The 14,968-nt window shown below is 40.1% G+C and overlaps 1 protein-coding gene across 4 annotated transcripts in view; it reads left to right on the top strand.

The window, feature by feature from the left end:
- The window catches only part of RNF214 (ring finger protein 214), a 50,507-nt gene that overhangs the window by 26,974 nt on the left and 8,565 nt on the right, over positions 1-14,968 (top strand). For all 4 annotated transcript variants that reach the window (XM_048217191.2, XM_026505684.4, XM_044386620.3 and 1 more), the window contains exons 7-14: positions 11,819-11,915; positions 12,115-12,203; positions 12,762-12,852; positions 13,054-13,152; positions 13,394-13,770; positions 13,904-14,036; positions 14,229-14,333; positions 14,621-14,716. In XM_048217191.2, coding sequence (XP_048073148.2) covers positions 11,819-11,915; positions 12,115-12,203; positions 12,762-12,852; positions 13,054-13,152; positions 13,394-13,770; positions 13,904-14,036; positions 14,229-14,333; positions 14,621-14,716 — 1,087 coding nt within the window. The remainder of the gene's footprint in view (positions 1-11,818; positions 11,916-12,114; positions 12,204-12,761; positions 12,853-13,053; positions 13,153-13,393; positions 13,771-13,903; positions 14,037-14,228; positions 14,334-14,620; positions 14,717-14,968) is intronic.

Consider the following 14,968-nt stretch of genomic DNA (forward strand, 5'->3'; position numbering starts at 1 on the left):
ATTTTTTTCTTAAATGTTTGGTAGTATTTACCAGTGAATCCTATGAGCCTCGTGCTTTTTGTTTTGGAAGGTTATTAATTATTGATTCTTGAATAGATACAGGCATTCATTCCTTTTTAATGCTGAGTTGTAGTCCATTGTGTGAATATCTCTGTGCAGGTGTTCTAATATAAACTGGTTCCTGTTCTTCCTGGTAGAAGTCAGTGACCATTCATATTATTGTTTTCCTCTGTGAATTACGTCATTTTTTTCTATGGCTTCATTCAAGATTTTCTATCTTTAGTTTTCAGCAGTGTGACTTTGATCTGCCCAGGTGCGATTTTCTTCATATTTTTCCTGTTTAGGGTTTTCTGAGCTTCTTAATCTGTGAAGTTAATTTCTTAATCTGTGAAGAAATTTTGTGAAATTTTCTGACATAATTTGTATGTATTTTTTTCTGTCCCATTTCCTCCTTTATTTCTGGGACTCTGCTTTCACATATGTTAGTCCCTTTGATATTATCCTATAGCTCATGGAGGCACTGTTCATTTCTTTACTATCCTTTTTACATTGTCCCTCATATTGGGTAACTTTATTGGTGTATTTTCAAGTTCACTTATTCTCTCTTGTATCATTTCCATTCTGTTGTTAAGCCCATGCAATGAATTTCGTATTTCCAGTATTATATTTTTCAGTTCTGTCATTTCAGTTTCTTTCCTTTTTGTAGTTTCTGTTTCTCTGCTGAAAATTCTTATTTGTGCACTCCTTGAGAACATATTTTTTATGTCCTTTTGCATAAAGTAGATGCTTTAAAATCCTTACCTGCTAATTCCAGCATCTTGGGGACCTTAAAGTTTTTGTTCATTGAGTTTCTTTTTTTCTTGACCAGGAGTTGGAATCAGAAGCATTATCCTAAATAAGAAACAAGCATGAAAAGTACACACTATCTATTTACATGAAGTTCTAGGATAGACAAACCTATAGTGAGAGAAAGCAGATTAATGATTGTCAGTGGTCAGGGTGGAGGGAAGAGATTGACTGCCATATAGTAAATATTCAGGCTTTGCAAACCTTAAGTTTCTGTCGTACTCAACTCTGTTGTAGTAGGGAAAGCAGCCTTGAACAATATGTAAATAAAATGAGCATGACTGTGTTCCCCAAAAAATGTTACTTATAAAAATAGGTGGCAGCCTAAATTTGACTCACAGGCCATAGTTTGCCAACCGTTGCTCTTGACTATGGATCATGTTTCCTGTTTCTTTGTATATTGGTAATTTATGATTGAATCCTGACTATTATGAATAGTATATCATAGAGACTCTGAATTTTGTTCTGTTTCTCCAGAAAGTCTTGATTTTTAAAAAAAGTTTGTCATATTGGGCTTAAACATCATACCCTTATTTGATGGCCAGCCACTGTGGTCTCTGTTAAATTTGTTTAGCTATAACTGGATTCCTTAGAATCTCTTCTGTGCATGTGTGGTTCAGGGATCATCCAGATATTTGGGCAGGTTTATTTTCAGAATGTGGGACTCCTCATCTATGACTCTTTTCTTTTTAGGGTTTCCTACTCATTTTCCAGTTGTTACGGTAGTTCCCAATTTTCTCCTTACCCTCAGGCTGGTAAGGCTGCAAGGTTTCTATCTCAGTTTTAGCCATTGGCAGAGCTGGCTAGGGTTTACCATTAGGCAAATAACTGTAAGAAACAGGAAACAACAGTGATATTCACATCTTGGCAGTTGTTAAGTCTTCTCCAGTTGATGCATGGTTCTTGTTTGCTGTCTAACGCCTTCACATAGGTGCTTTTATACATTTTGTTTAGAATTTATAGTTTTTGACCTGTAAGATGTTGGTCTATTAGGAACAACTCTGTCCTTACTAGAAGTGGAACCTCTCCAGATTTAATTTGTTAGGATAATTCTGGCCACATTAGGTTAGATGGGCTAAAGTATACATCAGCCGGTGTCAGGAAGACAGAGTTTCAGCCAGACAAAATGAAGGCCTGATCTAATTGGCAAAGGACTGAAAGGGGGTTATTCTGAGGTGGGATTGATAAGATTTGTTGACTCTTACAGAGAGAGGAGGTGTAATGACAGTGAGATGTCTGAGATACAGAAATGGTGACTGGAAGGGGAACAGGTGGCAGTGGCTTGGGGGTGGGAGTTGCAGATTCTTTTCTTTTTAACTGCAATTTATGGAGGTATACTTTATATATGATAAAATTCACCCATTTTAATTGATGTATAAAGTTATGGAACCCCTACCAGAATCATGGTATACAATATTTCCTCTACCCCAGAAAGTTCCTTCATGATTCTTTGGAGTCCATTGCCTCCCCTACCCTGAGCCACTGGCATCCACTGATCTACTTTCTCTCACTATAGTTTTGCCTTTTCGAGGACTTCATGTAAATAGAATCATAAAATATATATAGCCTTTTGTGTCTGTTTCTTGTTTAGTATAAAGCTTTTGTGATTCATCCATGTTCTTGCATATGTCAATAGTTTATTCCTTTTTATTTTTGAGTAGTATTCCATTATAAAATTATACCGATTTGTTTATGTATTAACTAGTTGATGGACAATTGGGTTGTTTCCTTTTTTTTTTAATCTATGATAAATAAAGCTGCTCAGGTGTTTCTGTGGACATGTGTTCTTTTCTCTTGGGTAAATGCTTAGGAGTGGAATTGCTGGGCCATATATTTGCTTAACTTTATATGGAACTGCCAAACCATTTTCCAAGGTTGCTTTACTATTTTGCATTCCTACCAGCAAGTGTATAAGCATTTCAGTTACTCCATATCGTCACCAATACTTGGCATTATCAGTCTTTTTAGTTTTAGGCATTTTAAGAAGTGTTTAATAATATCTCATGGTGGTTTTAGTTTGCATTTCCCTAATGACTATTGATGTTGCACATCTTTTCGTGTCCTTATCTGTCATTTTTCATTCTTTTTTTGGTGAACTATCAATTCAAGTCTTTACCCATTTACAAAAAGCATGTTGTTTTCTTATTGAGTGTTCTTGATACAAGTCCTTTGATCAGATATGCGTTTTGCAGATATTTTCTCCCAGTCTGTGACTTGCCTTTGCATTTTGTAACAGTGCCTTTTGAAACACAGATTTTAAGGTTTGGTGAAGTCCAGTTTTCCTGTTTACCAGTTTTTTCTTTTGTGGCTCATGCATTTTGTGTCCCAAGAAATCTTTGCCCAACCCAGAGCAAAAATCAATTTAATTAGAAGAATGACATTGTTTACCTTTCTGTAAGTCTCTTTTTAGTGGAAAAAACTTAATTCTCCTATCTACTTCTACGTGTAATCCATTGCAGTATGGCGTTTTAGATTGAAGTATGTGAAGAAAACCTGATCATAACACAGATAGGTAGTTGAAAAAGTGAGGATTATTTTAATAGCCTTAAAACATTAAAAAAAATTTTTTTTAAAGATTTTATTTATTTGAGAGTGAGAGAGAGATTGCACAAGAGTGGGGGGAGGGGTTGAGGGACAGGGAGAAGCAGACTCCCCACTGAGCATTGAGCCTGATGTGGGGCTTGATCCCAGGACCCCAAGATCATGACCTGAACCAAAGTCAGATGCTTTAACCAACTGAGCCACCCAGGTACCCCTTAATAGCCTTTTTTAGATAATTGTGGATATTCTTTTTTGATAGTACCCCCAAACTGGACTGGTGATAGTTTCTTAAAGGTTAATTGAATCTGTTGGCTTAAGTTACCCTTTAAATGGATCTTTTAACTCTATTGTATTAGGGAAGACAAACTTTTCCCTTTGCCCTTTTGGGTTTAATGTCTGAGGCCTGCAATTAAACTGACAAAAGGGAGATTAATAGGAAAGCAGTTTACATATACAACTTGTATACATGTGGGAGAGTTCAGTGATGAGTAACTCAGAAGGGTGGTTGGAATTTGGGGCTTACCTGCCGTCTTAATAGGTGGAGGGGAGCAGGGAGAAAGACACTTACGGAAAACAAATGACTTCTTAGGAGGGTGGGAAGAAAGGGCACTTATGGGGCTTTTTGGAAAGATAAATGGCTTTTCAGGAGAACAAACAGATTAAAAGTTTGTGATAATATTTGTCTATACAGGTATGAGTGGTTTTTCTGTCTGCTTCAGAATATAAAACTCCCCTGGAGAAGGGATTTAGGGTAGTTTTTATTCACATTCTCTCTCCGGGGAGTAGATCTGCTCTGAAGAGGAATTTATGACATCCTTATTTCCCAGAAGTTGCTGCTTTTTAGGCAGATAAGGGAAGCTCCCAGAAGGCTTTTTTCTGCATCTGTTGAAACTCAGATGTCTTCAGCTTAAAATCATCTTTATGCCAGCTCTGCGGTTCCAAGTGGGTTCCACAACAGATTTGGTAACACAATGCGTTGATAATTTGGAAAATATTGGTTTAGAGTTACTCAGACCTTCTAAGTGTTGACATGTTTTATTATATAGCATTTAAGGAATCTCACTTGTTTATGTCACTGTCGATCTCATCAGAATAGTCTTTAAGTAGTTGGGATCCTTCAAGCTCCCAGTGGCTGGTATAAATTTTCCAAAATTCTGCTTTTTGCTTGAAAGCTCAAAATTGGTTGTTGGTGATAAATACTGTCCGTTGTTTTCTTGCAATAGCAAGAGTACTTCATTCATTTTCAAGGACATATCTGCCAAGTACTCAAGTTCGAATAACCATAATTTGTCTCTCAATTGTTCTTTTAACTGAAAATGGTGTTTCATGAAAAAAGAGGCTAGTTCAGCTCACAACTCATATGGTCTCACATATACTTGGGCATGTAGCATTTTATCCAGCAGAATATTTTTTAAATGTATAGTTAGAGGTCAGGATTTAATAGAATTATTATTTTATATGGCTTCATTATGACATCCTTAAGTAAAGCTTAAAGCATGACAATAAAAGGTCATTGAGCTTAGATTATGGGAGCATCACTGTGTCTGTTGCCAGGAATTCACAGACAGTATTATCTCTGATGCTTATTAGTTGGTGCCGGCACTAGACGAGTAAAATCAAATAGCAAGTCTAACTGCAGTTGTAGTTTGTCTGTTGCTAAAGCAAAATTACGATTCTGCAGATGAGATCTTAACTATCTCATCTTCAAATTTGTGGCAAAATCTTTAATTTGATGAGTTACTGTATCATTAAAAAGTGGCGTTGCCGTGATTTATTTTACTGACTTTTCATCCAGCAGGCATGTAGCAATGTCAGCTGTGCCAGGTTGTGCTTTTCCGGTTAGTGCAGCACAGTAATTTCCCCGGGTAAGATGCTTCAGTGGCTTTTTCATTTCTGATTTGAAAGGCTTTAACGATTTTTGTGAATTTTAAAGACTTCATCACATCTGCATTTAAAATAGTTCCTTTTTCTTTAAATTCTGAATGATTGATCTCAAAATGTCACTATAACTTAACAGGCACAATATAATTAGAAAATGTTCTGTGACTTAAGATACAGTAAATTATGAACATCTATAAAGTCAAGGGAAAGATGGCTTTTGTCATACTTTGGTTTCTTACTTATAAATTTTGCCCAATTTCTTTGGAGTAGATTCTTTCCTTCCGTGAGTCAGAAAACTGTAGGCCACTTCATCTTTTTGGGATCTTTTAGATGCATACATTGCAGCTGTCGGTTGAGAAAGTGAGTCTTCAAATCTCCCTTTTTTGAGCCAATGATTCATTTTTCAATGTAAGGGGAAAATACAAATAGATTTTCTTTTATTTTAGGGAAAAAATGTTAAATTCTAAAGCAATACATTTATTTTTTAAAAGATATTTATTTGAGAGAGTGAGGGAGAGAGAGCATGAACAGGGGTAGCAGCAGAGGGAGAGGGAGAAGCAGACTCCCCACTGAGCGGGGAGCCTGAGGCAGGGCTCTATCCCAGGACCCCAAGATCATCACCAAAGGCAGATACTTAACCGACCGAGCCACCCAGGCACCCCTAAAGTAATACATTTTAGATTTAACTTAAAAATAGAGAAAATTTTCAAAAATTAAAAAAATTATTGCAAAAATAAATTAACAAAAAGTACTTGTTTCTGCCTCGATCCTGGAGAACTTGGAAATTTTACAGTGATTATTTTTTTTTTTAATTTTTTTTAATGATTTTTTATTATATTATGTTAGTCACCATACAGTACATCCCCGGTTTCCGATGTAAGGCTCGATGATTCATTAGTTGTGTATAACACCCAGTGCACCATGCAATACGTGCCCTCCTTACTACCCATCACCGGTCTATCCCATTCCCCCACCCCCCTCCCCTCTGAAGTCCTCAGTTTGTTTCTCATAGTCCATAGTCTCTCATGTTTCATTCCCCCTTCTGATTACCCCCCCTTTCTTTATCCCTTTCTTCCCCTACCGATCATCCTAGTTCTTATGTTCCATAGATGAGAGAAATCATATGATAGTTGTCTTTCTCTGCTTGACTTATTTCACTTAGCATTATCTCCTCCAGTGCTGTCCATGTTGTAGCAAATGTTGAGAACTCGCTCTTTCTGATAGCTGAGTAATATTCCATTGTATATATGGACCACAACTTCTTAATCCAGTCATCTGTTGAAGGGCATCTCGGCTCCTTCCACAATTTAGCTATTGTGGACATTGTTGCTATGAACATTGGGGTACATATGGCCCTTCTCTTCACTACGTCTGTATCTTTGGGGTAAATACCCAGTAGTGCAATGGCTGGGTCATAGGGTAGCTCAATTTTTAACTTTTTAAGGGACCTCCACACTGTTTTCCAGAGGGGCTGTACCAACTTGCATTCCCACCAACAATGTAGGAGGGATCCCCTTTCTCCACATCCTCTCCAACAATTGTTGTTTCTTGCCTTGTCTATTTTTGCCATTCTAACTGGCGTAAGGTGGTATCTCAGTGTGGTTTTGATTTGAATTTCCTTGATGGCTAATGATTTTGAACATTTTTTCATGTGTCTGTTAGCCATTTGTATGTCTTCATTGGAAAAGTGTCTGTTCATATCTTCTGCCCATTTTTTGATTTGTTTATTTGTTTCTCGTGTATTGAGTTTGAGAAGTTCTTTTTACAGTGATTATTAGACAATAATGAGATTATAGAGATTATAGCAAGTATAACTAAAGATAGCTAGTAAAAGCACAACAGAGGTACTGAAAAGGAAAAAAAATTGAGAGCTTACATTATGCCCTAAACCTACTACTTTAGACATGCTAGAAAACATGAGAATACAGAGGCATATATTCCATTAGCCATCAGTGACAATACCATCATGTGTTATGTAGCCTTAGGAAAATCCATTGTAGACTCATGAGAGGATGGGAATGACAGAGGCAAGTAACTTTAGTGTCATTATGAAATTAGTTTTTGCTTCATAGACCTGGCCCTCAAAGGGTGTTGGGGACTGTGGACTATGTTTTGGAAACTGCTGTTCTAGATGATTTCTTCCATACTTAGGGCTCCCACTACTGTCTTTATGGTTGTGACACTCGTCTGTATCCCCAGCCCAGACTACACCACTGAGCATTAGACTTGTGTGTCCACTGCCTGCAGCTTTCTGGACCTCCCTCAACTGAGTGCTCTCTCGCTCTTTGGCCTTTGCCCATGCTGTCTGTTCTGCCCAGAGTTTCCTTGTTCCCTTCGTTTACCTGGCAAACTATTAGATTGTGAGTTTCTTGGGGCAGGACCTGGGCATCTTTACATCCCCAGGTTTGAGCACAGTGCCTAGCATACTATGCTGCTCAGTAAATGTTGAATTAAATTGAATCAAGAAAGAATTCCAGCCTCATAACAATAAATTTGCAAATCAACCCTGGAGTAAATTTTTCTGCTTATGTCTGATCTCATGCATTTTGTATTGGTTTGTATTAGTATTAGGTTCAGAGTAAAGGATTTTATAACCTCTACCCCTATATATTAACTTATTCAACAGTTTTTGTTTTGTTTCCTTTTGCCTTCCCTTGAGTATAATATATTTCAAAAAGAGGATATTTGGGCTGAGGATGCAAACATCTCAATTTTTAGCTTTGTCTGTGACCGTGGAGAGTGTTTCACAAGAAACTTACCAGCTTCTGTCCATTAAAATCATCTGAATTCCACCATGCCTTGTAGAAAATTCATATCCATATATTTCAGTTTCTCTGAAGGAAGATGTTCTACCGTCCAAATGAGAGAACTAACATTTACAGAGTTCTTCCTATATGCCAGAGACTGTTCTGTGTGTTTCACATACATTAACTCATTTAATATGCATGACAGCTCTATGAAAGGTAGACTCTTTTGTTATCCCCATTTTATGTTAGGAAAATGAGGCACAGAAAGATTAAGTAACTTGCCAGAGGTAACATAGATAGTAATAGGGTCTGTATTTGAACTCAGAGCTTACTTTGGCTCCAGAGACCATACTCTTAACTACTGTAAGTAGCTTCCTCTTCAATCCAGATACATTACTTTTTTTTTTTTTTAAAGATTTTATTTATTTATTTGGCAGAGAGAGAGACAGCCAGCGAGAGAGGGAACACAAACAGGGGGAGTGGGAGAGGAAGCAGCAGGCTCCCACCGGAGGAGCCTGATGCGGGGCTCGATCCCAGAACACCAGGATGACGCCCTGAGCCGAAGGCAAACGCTTAACGACTGAGCCACCCAGGCGCCTCTAGATACATTACTTTTATTATTAACCTGTGTTAATATACATGCACAGATGCTTATTATTAGTTATATTTGTCAGTTGTATCGGTTATGATTGTCAAATTGAAAATTACTTAATATCCAAATAGATAATAGTATATATGTACAATGGATGGTTATTTAAAAATCAAATTTTTGAAGAATACTTACTGCTGTGAAAAAATGCTTGGTTGAAAAGTAAGAGAAAGATCACAGTTTCTGTTTGAAAGCACACATAATGGATTTATATGTGATATATACATACAACAAAAGACAAATATTTATTTTAAAAGACTGGAAGGAAGTATAATAATGATTCTTTGTATTACAATTGTGAGAAGTTAAATTTAAAAAATACTTAAAAAATAATATTTGTTGGATATTTCCCACATACTAGGTCCCATATTAATTCTTCATGTGTGCTTTCTCAGTAAATTCTCCCATCAGTCCCATGATGTAGGTATTACTCATTTTTCAGATGAAGAATCCTAGAACAATTAAGTAACTTATCTAGGGTCATACAGTCAATAAGTAAAAGAGTCGTAATCGCTTTACAAGAGTCTTTCTGGGGGGCGCCTGGGTGGCTCAGTCGTTAAGCGTTTGCCTTCGGCTCAGGGTGTCATCCCGGCATTCTGGGATCGAGCCCCACATCAGGCTCCTCCGCTGGGAGCCTGCTTCTTCCTCTCCCACTCCCCCTGCTTGTGTTCCCTCTCTCGCTGGCTGTCTCTCTCTCTGCCAAATAAATAAATGAAATCTTTAAAAAAAAAAAAAAAGACTTTCTGTTTTGTATTTTCTAAACTTTGTGTAATTTATATTATTTACATGATCAAAAACAAAATTAATTTAATTTAGTTTAATTTTTTTTTAAAGATTTTATTGATTTATTGGACAGAGAGAGACACAGCAAGAGAGGGAACACCAGCCGGGGGAATGGGAGAGGGAGAAGCAGGCTTCCACTGAGCAGGGAGCCTGATGCAGGGCTTGATCCCAGTGACCTGAGCTGAAGGCAGACGCTTAACGACTGAGCCACCCAGGTGCCCCAAAAACAAAATTAATTTTTAAAAGTATGCAAAAATTGGGAACTACAAGTCAGACTTATACAATCTGCTAGGATTTACTTATTTGAACCATCAATTCCCTAAACTAGCTATGTAAAATAACAGAAGTCTGGGACTTGGAAGAAATTAGACCAGGCATTTAAAAAGTTTAAATAGACTCACTGGTTTCTCGTCTACCAAGAATTTTTTTTTACTGTCCACCATGGGGAACTGATTCTAGCATGGGTTGCAAGTCTGATGCCTATGTTATAGTCTAGTTAACATATGATAAAGCCGAGCATTTTTGGCTGTTTATGAATTCTTTAATTATTTTTGTTGTGGGTGCTAGTAGTTCCTTTTGTGTTGTTGGATCCCAGGGTAGATGTGGCCAGTGCCCGAAGGAGAAGATCAATGTGTGTGAGTGTGTAGAATGACCCCATGGACATGGTAGAAGGATTTTTCTTAGATATATATATCTATTGTTGATAAATGTATTTAATGAACGTTACTCAGTGACCATCTATAATCTTCAAGAATAACCTCAATCACAGAAGGCAACTGTCATGTTTTTCTACAATTATCCCATTGTTGAGGAGTGACTAGTAAGCTAAGTGGATCACTGATTGACCCCACAGCGTATTTCACATATTCTTATGGTAAGAGAATTCTGACTCATGTGGTTTTTAATTTCGGGAATGTGTCATAGCAAGAAAACACAGTTACCTATAAACCTTTGTCTAAAGAATTATTAGAGAATTCTTTTGACAGGAGGTTAGTTTGGGAAGGACAACACATAGAGATTAAGGAAGAAAATGCCCACCTGGTTGTTTCTATTTCATGGATAGACCTTGTCAGTAGAAAGGCAGACTCATGGTGTGAATCAGTGAATGTGTTACTTTATCTGTGAAAGAGGGAGCAGGGATACATGAAGGACTGGGTCAGTTGTGAAGAGAAGGCACCTCAAACACTGACTAAGTGAATCGCCCCCTTTCATATATGTAAGGCTACTACTGAAGAACAGAAGAGGACTGAAGTTGCTTATTTTACTGAAGAAAAGTGGGACCATTTTTCTTAAGATACAGCTCTTCCCAACCTTTTCTTCTTCTTTTCGACCTTTTAAAATACAGTGAAAACATTTCAACGTTTCCATATTCTTCCCACTGATCTGGGTAATCCTTTGCTTTCCAGCCATAAAAGACTACAGTCCAGTGCCATGTAATGAGCTCCTCTTGCTGGCTCTGTCCTGTTAGTCCTGAGTAGGGTGCTTGACTCTCCCACACTATGCAAGACCCCTGGGAACAGGAACACTGGGCGGTTGGTCACCCTGACCCTGAGCGTCTATGTTACCTTGTAGGGATGGGGCTGGGAGGGTGGCGGGAGAAGGGAGGACACTAATGGAAAGGTGAAGTTCTGAGGTGTGAAGAGAACAGTTTTTTCTCCTGGAGAATGTTCACAACAGCTAAGAAAATATGAAAATCACTAAGCCAGTGTCTTTGTGCTGAGTAGTGAATCAGAGCTTGCTGCATTAGACCTGAGTATTAAATGGATCTCTGTGTTTGGTCCTGCATTCTTCATACCTGTACTAAAGACAAATGGGGAAATAAGAGGAATACCATAACAATTCTGAACCTTTCCTAAACGTAGAACATTCTGCCTTCAGTGGGTTTTGGTCCTAAGTACACTCTTTCTTGCTCTGGGCAACCTTATTTTAGCAAGTGGAGATGTGAACATTTTTACCTTTTTTTTTTTTTAATATTTTATTTATTTGAGAGAGCAAGTGAGTAAGCATAAACAGGGGGAGCTGCAGAGGGAGGAGAAGCAGATTCCCTGCTGAGCAGGGAGCCCGACAGGGGGCTCAATCCTGGGACCCCAGGACCACGACCTGAGCCAAAGGCAGACCCTCAACCAACTGAGCCATCCAGGCTCAGTTTTTTGGTTTTTTTTTTTTTATATATTTTTACTTTCAAATATAGGGCCTTTATGCAATTACAGACCACTTTAAACATTCTTCGTCTAGATCTATATTAATACTTAGAGTAAGACTTCCTGTAACATACCTGCTAGATCAATTTCAGGTTTTACTTTTGCCTTGATGTCCCTTAGTGATCTTGTCTTTTTCCTCTTACTCTTATTCTTGGTTTCTGACCTTACAGAGAGGTATGGGAAATGGAACTGGATAGACTCAAGAATCAGGATGGCGAAATAAATCGGAACATTATGGAAGAGACAGAACGGGCCTGGAAGGCAGAGGTGAGAAGAGCTGTGTGTGGAAAGCGTTGATTTGGGGCTTCCAGATAGTATCATCTTTGGGGATGGTATTATACTGCTAAGCCAGACAAGTTATATTATACCATATAGGCACTAAGCATTTGTTTTAACTAGCTAGTGGTAGCTTTGTATATGTAAAATTAATAAAGTGTGTGTGTGTGTGTGTGTGTGGTTTCCTTAGATCTTATCACTAGAGAGTCGGAAAGAGTTGCTGGTATTGAAACTAGAAGAAGCAGAAAAAGAGGCAGAACTGCACCTTACTTACCTCAAGTAAGTACCTTCCCATTCGAGAGTTTTAATGGTCTTGCAGTTTTGTGTTTTCTCAGTGGTTTGGTTTGGTTAGTTTTTTGAAACGCAAGGCAGCTAGTCTGGCACTTACTCTGTCTTCACAGGAATTTCAGGGCCACCTCTGTCTGCACAGGAGCCGTTGTTTAGTGATTTCTCTTCCCATATTTTACAGTTTTGTATTTTTTTGATTGTATTGGTTCCAACTGGATAAATAGTATCTCTTATGGTGTCAAAGCGTAACAAATATCTTTGGAGGTTTGTTTCTCATAGAGTCATTTCTCCTCTTTGCTGTGGAATCTGGAGGACCCCTGTGGCATTTCCAGGCAGACAAAAGCCCTCTCTCTGTGGTTCGTCCTCTTTCTCTAATAATTGGCTTAAAAGATGCCAGAGTTAGAGTGAAGCACACGAACCCCGGCCTCCTCCTGCACCTGGTCTGATTTCTTCTCACCAGGCCCGTTGGCCGGCCACTGTCCTGCTATCTCAGAGAGTCAGGAGCTGGCCCTGCTGTAATTCTCTGAATTCCTGTTGGTTTCTTGAAAGGTCAACCCCCCCAACACTAGAGACAGTTCGTTCCAAACAGGAGTGGGAGACAAGGCTGAATGGAGTTCGGATGATGAAAAAGAATGTTCGGGTAAGTGTTGTACTGGGTCATCTTTGAGTCAGGGTCAGTCTGTGCTTAAACCTCTGATGACCGGAAGGGACCTTGTACACCGTCACTGAGGGCCTGCTCCACCCCTGCCTTTGCTCTCCTGATACTGGATGGTGCTCTCTTTCTCGAGAGGCTTACTCAGCTTAGCAGAAAGAATAATCCACTCCTTTCTCTCATTTCTAGGACCAGTTTAACAGTCATATCCAGTTGGTGAGGAATGGAGCCAAGCTGAGCAGCCTTCCTCAAATCCCCACTCCCACTTTGCCTCCACCCCCATCAGAGGTGAGAGGGCTGGCATGGGGGAGTCTACCTTTCTGTACTGGTGGCACAGCCAAAGTCTTCTACTTGTTCCTTTTATGAAGAGATTGGTTTTATTACCGGTATTATTATTATAACATTATTATTGGCATTTATTATTATTGGTATTATTTGGCCTAAGAATTGCTCACTGATTTCTGCCCCAGATTCCTAAACTTTCATTTTCTTCCTTTCCCTCTTGTCCTCCACCTCTCCCGCTCTACAGACAGACTTCATGCTTCAGGTGTTTCAACCGAATCCCTCTCTGCCTCCTCGGATGCCCTTCTCCATTGGGCAGGTCACAGTGCCCATGGTTATGCCCAGCGCAGATCCCCGCTCCTTGTCTTTCCCAATCCTAAACCCTGCCCTTTCCCAGCCCAGCCAGCCTTCCCCGCCCCTTCCTGGCTCCCATGGGAGAAATAGCCCTGGCTTGGGGTCCCTCGTTGGCCCCCACGGTCCACACATGCCCCCTGCTGCCTCCATCCCGCCTCCCCCAGGCTTGGGCGGTGTTAAGGCTTCTACTGAAACTCCCCGGCCGCAACCAGTAGACAAACTGGAGAAGATCCTGGAGAAGCTACTGACTCGCTTCCCACAATGCAATAAGTAAGTATCTTTCAGGACTAATTTTAAAAAAATGTGTCAGAGAAATGTCTGTGGGTTAAAATAGGGAAAGTTTCCTGGAGATTTCCCATGAGGACAGCGTAGAATCTCTCTCCCTCAACATGTGGCTTCTTAGGGCCCAGATGACCAACATTCTTCAGCAAATCAAGACCGCACGGACCACCATGGCAGGCCTGACCATGGAGGAGCTGATCCAGTTGGTAGCTGCCCGCCTGGCTGAACACGAGCGGGTGGCAGCCAGTACTCAGGTGAGAACTCAGACCTGCTCAGCCGTTGGGGAAGAGTCAGGGTTCAGAAGAATTGGGGGTGGCACACAGCACTGCAGCCGGGGATATCTAGCCTGTTCTTCCTTTGTTGGACTGGGAAAGAAATTCTTTCTTTTTGTTATCTGCTGTCGCTCAGACTCTCTCTCCTTACTCTGACGGTGTTTCTGCCCACAGCCCCTCGGTCGGATCCGGGCCTTGTTCCCTGCTCCGCTGACCCAAATCAGTACCCCAATGTTCTTGCCTTCTGCCCAAGTTTCGTATCCTGGAAGGTCTTCACATGTAAGGCTCTTTTTCTTTGAAAACTGGGATGTGGAGAAGCCGGGGGTTGAGGAGGGAGCAGGTTTACAGACGGAGTGCAGGGGAAAAACCACCCTTTCATCAGCCGGGTTGTTGGCGGCCCCCGCTGAGAAAATGCAAGGATTTCCAGCAAGAATCTGTATTTGAACTTGTCTTTCTTTTGGTGTAAAATCTTTTTGCGACATGGAAATAGGAGAGAATCATGGGCACAAGAGGCAAGGAGACCCAGGGGTTCCTTACTCTTTGGCCGTGCATCCTCTGGCCTGCAGGCTCCCGCCACCTGTAAGCTGTGTCTGATGTGCCAGAAGCTCGTCCAGCCCAGTGAGCTGCATCCAATGGCGTGTACCCATGTGCTGCACAAGGAGGTGGGTGCTGCACACCTTCCTTTCCACTTTCTTCTCCAAGTTTTTCTCAAACGTGTTGCTGTGTTGATGCTCGTCATTAATATCTCAACATGAGGTTTTCAGTAAGTTGTGGCTTAAACAATCAGCAGAATTCAGAATGCTGGCAGCTAGGATCTCCCAGCTTCCTTTTACCCTGTTCTCATTAGGGGATTGGGGAAGCAGTGCATCCTAGGGCACCTTAAGTCACTTTCTTGGAACACTGACAATAAGACA

Source organism: Ursus arctos, unplaced genomic scaffold, assembly GCF_023065955.2.
Source record: "Ursus arctos isolate Adak ecotype North America unplaced genomic scaffold, UrsArc2.0 scaffold_22, whole genome shotgun sequence".
Lineage (NCBI taxonomy): Eukaryota > Metazoa > Chordata > Mammalia > Carnivora > Ursidae > Ursus > Ursus arctos.